Below are 10000 nucleotides of genomic sequence, written 5' to 3'. Positions count from 1 at the left end.
CACCGCTTAACACCGGAGAGGATGGAGGTGTGTGTGTGTGCGCGCGTGTGTGTGTTTTAAGTCATATACCGACACCCATGTAACCGATGATTGACCAACAGGATTACAGCTAAGCTTCAAGGCACACACATGGTCTTAGTGAAACTTAACTGTTAGTTGGGATCTGACAAATTATGTAGATATAGCGCCTAGATTGGTCTGGAATCAGACTGTGTTAAAACTAACCTCAAAACCAAGTCCATCAACAAGACTGTGTGTGAGTGTGTATGTGAGAATGTGTGTGTGTGCGTGGGTGTTTGCTTACCCTGTCCAGGTCACTCCCTTACCAAAACATCTCTTAGTCATGACACGCGTGGATATTTTTCTAAAAAGGAAAATATTATGCTTGGATATGTTGAGATCTGCAGCAGTTATGTCAGACAGGGAGGCGAGAGGGAGAGAGATGAAGGAGAGAGGGAAAGAGAAAGGGAGAAGGAGAGAGATGGAGAATTGGAGAGAGATAGTTGTCAGCATTGATGAAAGCTGGAGGGTTTAATTTAGCATGTCAGAGCAAGGAGAACCTCAGCACCAACATCAGCACACACACTCGCACATCCTCAGTCTGAGTGTTGGTGTGTGTTTGGAATGTGTGTGTGTGTGCATGTTAGGTGTGTGTGTGTGTGTGATATTATATGAGGTAGGATACCGTTTAGGAGAAGACACTGATTGTCTGTAGTGGGTTTGTGGTTTAGGGTGTGATCTATGTGATGTGTCACAGTGTCAGGTGTGTGTGTGTGTAATCACCAGTCTTTGATGAACAGGGGGAATTCCAGTCTCGCCTAGCTAATCCCCAGTAGGTGCATGCCTTCCGCCCCCCCCCTCCCTCCCCCCTCCTCCCTTCCCTCCACTCCTCCTCCCCCTTCCTCCCCCCTTTTCTATGTCTCCATTCATTCATTCTCCACGCCGCCCCCTCCTTACCTTTCTTAACCCCTTCCTCCCTCGTCTCCTCTCACCCCCCTCTCCTTCCTCCTTCTACCTCTCTCTGTCATGAAGACCTCCACTAGCTGCTAGCAGGCTAGCCAGGCCATGCTAACTCTTGAACCCAGGATGGAGTGCACGTAAGCTGGCTTCACCTCCGGCCCCAGACCCTGCTGGGGTCTGGAGGGAAGGAAAGCATGGAGGACGGCAGGGATAGAGAGAGAGACAAGAAGGGAGAGAGAAGAAAAGAGGAGAGAAGAGAGAGAGAAGGGGAGACACAGCAGGGAAGGGACGATGGAAAGGGCCAAATATCTTGAGCTCAGTGACCCCCCTGACTGGATTACATGCCCCGGTGGGGCTGGGGGAGAGGGGGGAGGAGGGGGGAGAGGGGGGGTTGGGCGTGGGAGAAGAGACAGCATTGAGCTGAACCAGACCACCGTCTAATCTAGGATCCATGGCTTGTAACAACACCCTGCAACACACACACACACACACTTACACACACAACACACTCACACACACAAACACTTGCACACACACCTTTATCTTCCACACCAGTGCCCTCTGGCCCTGCTCTAAGCCAAAAACATGCCAATCCAAACCATCCTCCCCCCTGCCCTCATCCCATCCTCCCCTCTGCCAGACAGACAGACAGACAGTAGCAGACAGACAGACAGACCTACGGATAAGCTGCTGGTCACATGATTTCAGTGTGCGGAGTCAGCTTGGAGGAAAGCCCGTTCTGAAAGAGCAGGTGTTCCTTGTCAAGCGAATCTCTTCATGTGATTACTCTGCCCACACTCATCACCTAGCGCTGGCAGCGTTAGTTTATGTCACGACCCAGAAAGCACTCATCACCTGTCAGAGCTACCGCTAGCAGCGTTAGCGTTAGCATGTCACGACCCAGAAAGCACTCATCACCAGTCAGAGCTACCGCTAGCAGCGTTAGCTCAGGCTGCTACCCAGAAGTTAGCTCATGAAGTTAGCTCATGAGTGCCAAGCATGCATGTGTACTCTTTAACAGCTCTAGATCCAAGGAGAGGGGGGGGGGTCAAGGTTGGGGTGTTAAATCCCTCTTAACACCCCAGGGGCACCCCAGGCTAGCATGGTCACGATGACACGTTAATCCATGCACCCCCCTCAACTCCCCGCCCCCCCCCCCCCCCCCCCCCCGCGTAAAGCCACAAGACCACCCGTCATCACTGGGGGGTGAAGGGGTTAATCTGAATGTGTGATGTGCAGGGGTCGACAGGAAACACTGTGCGCGTTTGACTTTTGACCTAGGAAGTGATGTCTGTGTACAGGTCAGAGGGTGTGACGGCAGGGTGATGTCACTAAGGGTGTGTGGTGGGGTGACGTGAGGAAGGGTTATAACGTGACTGTTGACAAGCTACGCTGTTTTAACCCATGTAGCTTGATCATGCTAACCTAGCTAATGCTAATCCTCAACTACATTCAGTGGGTATAGATTTTAAAGCTGTTATGCTAAACAAGCTTGTCACTCATTTAGATTATGCTTTTTCTCCTTATTTGGTTCAAACAATGGTCAGATGCATTAAACTATAACCACGATGAACCACATTCAAACAACCAGCAGCTGTTGAAAAGATTAGGACTGATTATTGTGTACTGTATGTCTAATGGTTTAGCTAGCTATCCAACTCTGATAATCAGATAATTCTGTAAACTGTATTTAGTCCAGTCATGCACAAAGATTCTTGTAAATATCTCAGCCCAGAAAATGTGGCTAGTGTTGCTGTGATTTAGGTAGCGGTGGCCAAAATTATCTGCAGGTAGCTGCAGGTCGTAATTTTTCAACTTCAAGTGCGTAGATAAGGGTGTGGCATTAGGTGAGTTCGATTTCATGCAGCGCCGGCGTCGCCTGCAGCCGCCTGCAACCCGGCTGACTTGAAGCAGCCAATGGCATTCTCAACTTCAAGGCAGCCGGCTGTCGGCGCCGCCGGTGCTGCATGAAGTCGAACGCACCTATTGTGTATAGACAGAAAGGAAGTGAGGTTCCAATTAAAAATTACGTTCCAAGGTTCTAATTTAAGGTTCTGTTTCAGTTTTTTTATTGCAGTTGTATTGTAGATATCCATAGTTCTTTCAAGGTAGAATGATATCAAATTCATATTAAAGATAGAAAAGATAGAATGAGATATGATTCTAGAATGTGATTTGTGCTGTGCTGCCCTCTACTGGTAATATTACATACTACACATTTTAACTGGCTTGTATTAAGCTGCTTTGAGGTTGTAGTCTCCCGTCTGACATCTTACACCTGATTAAAGACACACTTGAGGATATCTTAAACTATCTTAACATATTGATATGCTGTGTATATGTACGTTATGGATACACCAGTCTAACCTCCCTCCCTCCCTCTCTCCTCCAGGCATGTCATGGCTGTGCGGCTGGGTCCAAGTGTGACTGCAGCGGAGTGAAAGGAGGAAAGGTGGGCGGGGCCACTCACACACAGAGGCTGTTCTTAAAACGCTCATATGATATCATGTGTATGATGTATCAAATGTTCATGTGTATCCGTGTGTGTGTGTGTGTATCTGTGTGTGTGTGTGTGTCTGTGTGTGTGTATCCGTGTGTGTGTGTGTGTGTGTGTATCTGTGTGTGTGTGTGTGTATCTGTGTGTGTGTGTGTATCTGTGTGTGTGTATGTGTGTCTGTGTGTGTGTATCTGTGTGTGTGTATCTCTGTGTGTGTGTGTATCTGTGTGTGTGTATCTGTGTGTGTGTATCTCTGTGTGTGTGTGTATCTGTGTGTGTGTGTGTGTATCTGTGCTTGTATGTGTGTGTGTCTGTATATCTGTGTGTGTGTGTCTGTGTGTCTGTATATGTGTGTGTGTGTATCTGTGTGTGTCTCTGTGTGTGTCTTCCTTGCAGGGCGAGAGGGGTTACCCAGGCCTCCAGGGCCAGCCAGGTGTACCCGGGTTCCCAGGGCCCGAGGGGCCCGGTGGCCCCAGAGGAGAGAAGGTATGTTGGGGTTCCCCAGCTGCCCAGAGTCCCTCTCTACACCCTAGTTCAGATACATCCACAAAAAGTCTATAAATATAGATGATATGTATGTGTAATACATGATGTATAACATGTGTGGATAAGTGGCATTGGTCAATCTGTCTTTCTTTGTATATTGATATCTCTCTCTCCCTCTCTCTCCTTCCCTCTCCCTCTCTCTCCTTCCCTCTCTCTCTCTCTCTCTCTCTCTCTCTCTGTTTCTCTCTCTCATTTCCTCTCTCTCTCTCTCTCTCTCTCTCTCTCTCTCTCTCTCTCTCTCTCTCTCTCTCTCTCTCTCTCTATCTCTATCTTTTTCCCTCTCTCTCCTCTAGGGTTATGATGGACCAGGAGGTCCAACTGGTCCAAAAGGAATCAGAGTGAGTGGATGAACTATATTTACTATTATAAACATACAAAACAACTCACAGTTTAGTACGTTCTGCTGGACAAACTCAGGGCTGCTGTCCGAACGTGTAGTACCCTAACTATCCAGCAGGTGTCACCATGACAATGTCACCACTACACAAACGATACGTGAATGCAGTTGTATTTAAAATCTGTTTAAAATCATCATCTCTCTTTTTCCTCTCTCTTCCCTCAGGGACCACCTGGTCTACCTGGATTCCCAGGAACACCAGGAATTCCAGTGAGTTTTTTTTTACCCTCTCTCCATCCAGCCAACTCCCAACCCGAAATAACACTGAACTGTCATCAGTTGACATCACATCCTGTTTCGGTGTGACATCACATCCTGTTTATTTCCTGTTCCGCAGGGCCTCCCAGGACAAGACGGGGCTCCTGGGCCGAGGGGTACCGCAGGCTGTAACGGCACCAAGGTGACTCCAGGGGGCGCTGTATACTGATCATAACACTGTGTATCCATGCTATAGAGATCTAGACTCAGAGAGATGGCACATCACAGACAGAACAAGGCATTTCATCGCAGCATCACGGTCATATGAATAACTATGCATACTCACGCTCAAATATGTACCTCACACAGTGCAACAGGTCAGACCAGTTGGACAACTTGCTTATAATTTCACGTAATGGATTGTGGAACAAAATAAAACAGTTCAGCTCTATCATTGAAGATTTATGACACATAGATGTAGATTCAAACTATATCACTATTGTCTGTACACATTAAGATGTAGTCGTATTCTACGACATCGTCTGGATAAGTGTCACTGTTCAATCTCTTGATTGATGACTGCTCTGTCTCTTCAGGGTGAGCGAGGATTCCCAGGAACATCAGGCTACCCTGGAACAGAAGGCCGACCAGTGAGTCCTCATGTTCCTCTCCTCTTCTATTCCCTCCTCTCCTCTCCTTTCCTCTCTCCATCTCTACTCCTTACCTATTCTCCTCTCTCCTCCTAGTCCTCTCTCCTTTTCTAGTCTCCTCTTCACTCCTCTCCAACCGATTGTCCTTTCCTCTTATGACCAACACATGCACTACACAACTAATATACCCTCCCTCTCTCTCTTTCACAGGGTCCTCCCGGTTTGCCAGGCCAAAAGGTACGTTTCCGTGGTTACAGATGAACTGACGACTGTGCGTGCGTTCTGTTGGCGGTCCTGCAGTCCAGACGCGACATCCAGCTCGCTCTCTCAGTGTCCCGGACTCTGGTCCCATCCACATCCACCCAGCTCTCAGTCTGTGTCTCATCCACCTCCACCCAGCTCTCAGTCTGTGTCTCATCCACCTCCACCCAGCTCTCAGTCTGTGTCTCAGTCTAAATCCAGGGCAACATCACTTAGTCAATCCAAAGAGACATGCGGACCTCCAGATCTGCAGTTAAACACTCTACCCGCTCTGTAGATGTAGGGCTTCTAGATAGAACTCACTCCCGCCCCGGGTGAGTCCTAGTCTTGTTGCTGTGCCTGATGTGTCCAGACGCTCACCTGACCTGCCTTTCTCCACCCCTGCAGGGTGACCCAGGTGACGTGATTTCATCAGACCGTTTCGGCCAGAAAGGATCGCTGGGCCTCCCTGGCTTGCCCGGAGTCCCTGTGAGTGTTCCTTAGAACCACGGAACCTTAGAACCACGGAACCTTAGAACCACGGAACCTTAGAACCACGGAACCTTAGAACCACGGAACCTGACAACTCTTAGTTGCATGCTGAACTTGATCAACTGTAGCTGGGCCAATAATGACAGTTGGACATTCTCTGTGTGTGTTCCTTGTTGCCAGGGCAACCCCGGTCCCCCTGGATTGAGCGGCCCTCTCGGTCCACCTGGTCCCAGAGGAAATGATGTAATGACACCTTATATGGTCGCTCTGCCTGCCTTGGTATTTTGTGTCACTGTTTTGTCTTCTTTCGAAGGAAGAATTAACTTAAGTGTTTTGTTTTGTAGGGTCGCCACGGCCCTCCTGGCCCACAAGGACCTAAGGTAAGTTTGAACGAAGATTTAAAAATATATTAAATCAAGCTTTTTTTCTTCTTTTTTTTTGTTGAGTTTGTTGACAGTCCATGTTGAAGCAAAGTCTTTGGCGCTAGAAATAACTAGCTGAACCGCAGGTGTTAGCAGGTGTTAGCTGATTTAGCAGGTGTTAGCTGATTTAGCAGGTGTTAGCAGGTGATAGCTGATTTAGCAGGTGTTAGCAGGTGTTAGCAGGTGTTAGCAGGTGTTAGCAGGTGTTAGCAGGTGTTAGCAGGTGTTAGCAGGTGTTAGCAGGTGTTAGCAGGTGTTAGCTGGAGTTAGCTGGTGTTAGCTGTGCTAATGTTTATTAGCATGGCAGAAAACATTGGTTCTGACGACGGCTGACTGTGCTGCTTTCCTCCACAGGGAAACATGGGCCTGAACTTCCAGGGACCCAAAGGAGAGAAGGTAGGAGGAGCAGGAGAGGGTCAACTTGGAGTCAGGAACACTCCACACGGACACTCATGTCACTCTGTGTGTGTGTGTGTGTGTGTGTAGGGGGAGACTGGACTGAGGGGTCCTCCCGGGCCTCCAGGTCAGGTTGGGGAGCAGACTGGACCTACCGAGTCAGAGATCCAGAGAGGAGACAAGGTAAAGGCACAACTCAGACCACATCCAGAACATTCTCATTCTATATTGTACATTCTATATTGTACATTCTATTTTGTACATTAAAAATTCTATATTGTACGTTGTACATTCTATATTGTACATTCTATATTGTACATTCTATATTTTATATTCTGCATTCTATATTGTATATTCTACATTCTATATTGTAGGCTATATTTAGCATTTTTGGCATGACAGGGCTATCATGCTCTCTGTAGCTTGCAACTCCCACTTCAACCACCAGATGGCGGCAACGACTCTCAAAAGAAGTTCCACAGTTAAAAACAGTTGAACTCCGAAATGAAAATCAGTTTTTTGATGATGTTGTTGTTTGTGTTTCCAGGGTGACATCGGGTTGCCGGGCCCTACTGGTGACGTTGGGCCTCCAGGACCCCCTGTAAGTTCCGGAATGAACGGAAGGATTGATTGATTGGTTGATTGATGAACTTGGCTGAACTGACTTGAGTGATGGTTGTCTTTGCAGGGCCCCTCAGGTGGGCAGAAGGGAGAGAAGGGGGAGCAAGGAGAAGCTGGAAAACGAGTAGGTTTCTGACCAGCCGTGTACACACACACACACACATCTTCACACAGGTACACATAATGGGGTATTAATAAGTATAGCATTCGAGTGTTTTGACCTTTTCTTTCTTCTCAGGGCAAACCAGGAAAAGATGGAGACCCCGGTCCATCTGGGTTCCCAGTAAGATCCTGCTCATCTGATACTGATCTACTACGGATCTATTCACCATTCTATCACTGACTTATACTGTCCACTGAGCAGAAGGAGAATTTAGACAGAAGCCGTGTACATACAGTCCAGGAAAGTGAATTGTAAACATTTCTCTCTCTCCCTCTTTTTTTCCCTCCCTCCCTCCCTCCCTCCCTCCCTCCCTCCTCCAGGGTAGTAAAGGAGAATTAGGAGGTCCAGGTCTCCCGGGTCGTGATGGAGACAGAGTGAGTCTTCCTTCAGATCCCTGCTTGTGTTCACCCTTCCTAATTCACTCATGTTCAAAATAATTATATTCAGCTTGTCTCCTTAATCTCTCGATATCCCCTTGTCTCCCTCTCCATTCCCTCACTCCCCCTCTCCTCAACCCTCCCTCTCTCCTCCTCTCAGGGTGACAAAGGAGATCGTGGATTTCCGGGACCTCCAGGGGTGGTATGTACACCACCGAATCTAAACGAACAAACCTTTAAATAAAGCGCATTTCCCCCCAGTACGACCTCCAGTAGGTAGCAGGGCCTCCTGCAGTTACAGGTCCTGTCCACCAGATGGTGCTAACACCACCCTCTCCCCTGGTCCATGCAGGTGTTGGGTGGAGATACGTCTGGTCGAGTGGGACCTAAAGGGGAGCCTGGATTCCCCGGGTCGCCGGGCAGGAAAGGAGACAGAGGCCCTCCTGGTTGGTTTTGAACCTCGTTTAGTTTCTCTGTTTAGTTCTGATCCATTCAGAGAGGTTTCTATCTCCTCTCCTCTTTCCTTCTTCTCTCTTCCTCTCTTCTCCTCTCTCCTCCTCCGCTCCTTCTCTCCTCCTCCGCTCCCTCTCTCCTCCTCTGCTCCCTCTCTCCCCTCCTCTCTCCTTCTTCTATTCCTCTCTCCTCTCTTCTCCTTTCTCCTCCATCGCTCCCTCTCTCCTCTCTCCTCTCCTGTCCTCTCCTCCCTCTCTCCTTATGCAGTTACGTGTACACTCCCAAAGAGGAGTGATGACACCGATATGTTGTAATGTGTTTCCATGGTGATCTGATAAGATATGGTGTTCCTCTAGGTCTCTCAGGTCCTTCCGGACAACCAGGACAGCCAGGTTAGTGAACAACGACAACAATAAACAACAAACAAGCAAACGAGTCATTTGTTGTAAACCTCCATCCCTTTATTCCTACCTCTCATCCCTCTATCCCTTTATCCCTCCCTCTCTCCTCAGGTGTAGGATCTGCAGGCCAGCCCGGCCAGCCAGGGTTCCCAGGAGACAGAGGTCCAAAGGGAGAGGAGGGCCAGCCTGGCATCGCCCTCCCTGGCCCCCCAGGACGGAGTGGCTCCCCTGGGCTGCAGGGTTCTCCGGGGGCACCCGGACCTCCAGGGATCTCCAGCGGTGGGGGGGCCTGCATTGGGGGGGCCCCCGGCCGGCCTGGTGTGCAGGGAGACAGGGGCTTCCAGGGGGAAAGTGGACATAAAGGTGGGTGTAAGGAGCACCGGGCTCAAACACACACACACACATACACACACACACACACACTGTTTCTGAACCATCCTATCCTGGCTGTGTTCCTCAGGTGATAAGGGTGACACCTGTGTGAACTGCTTCTCCAACGGCAGCCCCATCCCCGGCCCCCAGGGGCCCGCCGGCCCCCCCGGGTTCCCAGGTGAGTCACCTGTCCGTCTCCGGCACGTTGACATGAAAAGGAGGGAGTGTGTGTGTGCTGGTGTGTCCTACCTGTGTCGGAACATTGATTCTGAGTGACCCTCGTCCCTTTCCTCTCCTTCTCCGCTCTCTTCCTACTTCCTCTCATCCCTCTGCTCTGCCCTCACATCCTGTCTCCTCTTCTCTCTTCTCCCCTTCTTCTTCTCCTCTGTCTTTTTCAGGAACCCCTGGAGGACCGGGACCTAAAGGTGAAAGAGGATACTCAGGAGGCCCAGGGCTTCTCGGACCTGCTGTAAGTACTGCCTGTTTCCACTTCCTCCTTCCAGTTTCAGAACAATGTTTTTCTATATACTCTGTAAGCCTATATGCAGTCTTGCTTTTGATGAAAGATCAAAATGTGTGTGCCTGAGGCGGTTAAGTGCGCATACCATTCGGGCTAAAGCCTTACCCCAGGGGATCAGGTTCGAAACCAACCCGGGCCACTCCTTGCTTGTCCTCTCTCTCCCTTACATGTCCTGTCTCTCTTCACAATCACTGTCAAATAAAGCAGAAACGCCCCAAGAAGTATATGTAATGTTGGTGTTGTTCTTCCTGAAGGGTCCTCCAGGCCAGCAGGGGACGCCAGGTTACCCAGGAGA

General features: G+C 49.3%; 1 protein-coding gene across 1 annotated transcript in view; it reads left to right on the top strand.

Moving 5' to 3' along the window:
• Positions 1–10000, top strand: part of col4a5 (collagen, type IV, alpha 5 (Alport syndrome)) — a 24914-nt gene that overhangs the window by 332 nt on the left and 14582 nt on the right. Inside the window, exons 2-24 of the mRNA XM_062449938.1 lie at positions 3353–3412; positions 3854–3943; positions 4297–4341; positions 4566–4610; positions 4738–4800; positions 5195–5248; positions 5459–5485; positions 5897–5977; positions 6161–6223; positions 6325–6360; positions 6757–6798; positions 6889–6981; positions 7346–7399; positions 7487–7543; positions 7658–7702; positions 7903–7956; positions 8120–8161; positions 8312–8405; positions 8769–8804; positions 8925–9176; positions 9274–9363; positions 9584–9654; positions 9960–10000. The exon at positions 9960–10000 is cut by the window's right edge and continues 151 nt beyond it. Coding sequence (XP_062305922.1) covers positions 3353–3412; positions 3854–3943; positions 4297–4341; positions 4566–4610; positions 4738–4800; positions 5195–5248; positions 5459–5485; positions 5897–5977; positions 6161–6223; positions 6325–6360; positions 6757–6798; positions 6889–6981; positions 7346–7399; positions 7487–7543; positions 7658–7702; positions 7903–7956; positions 8120–8161; positions 8312–8405; positions 8769–8804; positions 8925–9176; positions 9274–9363; positions 9584–9654; positions 9960–10000 — 1535 coding nt within the window. The remainder of the gene's footprint in view (positions 1–3352; positions 3413–3853; positions 3944–4296; positions 4342–4565; positions 4611–4737; positions 4801–5194; positions 5249–5458; positions 5486–5896; positions 5978–6160; positions 6224–6324; positions 6361–6756; positions 6799–6888; positions 6982–7345; positions 7400–7486; positions 7544–7657; positions 7703–7902; positions 7957–8119; positions 8162–8311; positions 8406–8768; positions 8805–8924; positions 9177–9273; positions 9364–9583; positions 9655–9959) is intronic.

The sequence above is a fragment of the Osmerus eperlanus genome, chromosome 23 (assembly GCF_963692335.1).
Source record: "Osmerus eperlanus chromosome 23, fOsmEpe2.1, whole genome shotgun sequence".
Taxonomy (NCBI): domain Eukaryota; kingdom Metazoa; phylum Chordata; class Actinopteri; order Osmeriformes; family Osmeridae; genus Osmerus; species Osmerus eperlanus.
Note: the sequence above shows the minus strand (reverse complement) of the source record. Positions and strands in the feature narration are given on the sequence as shown.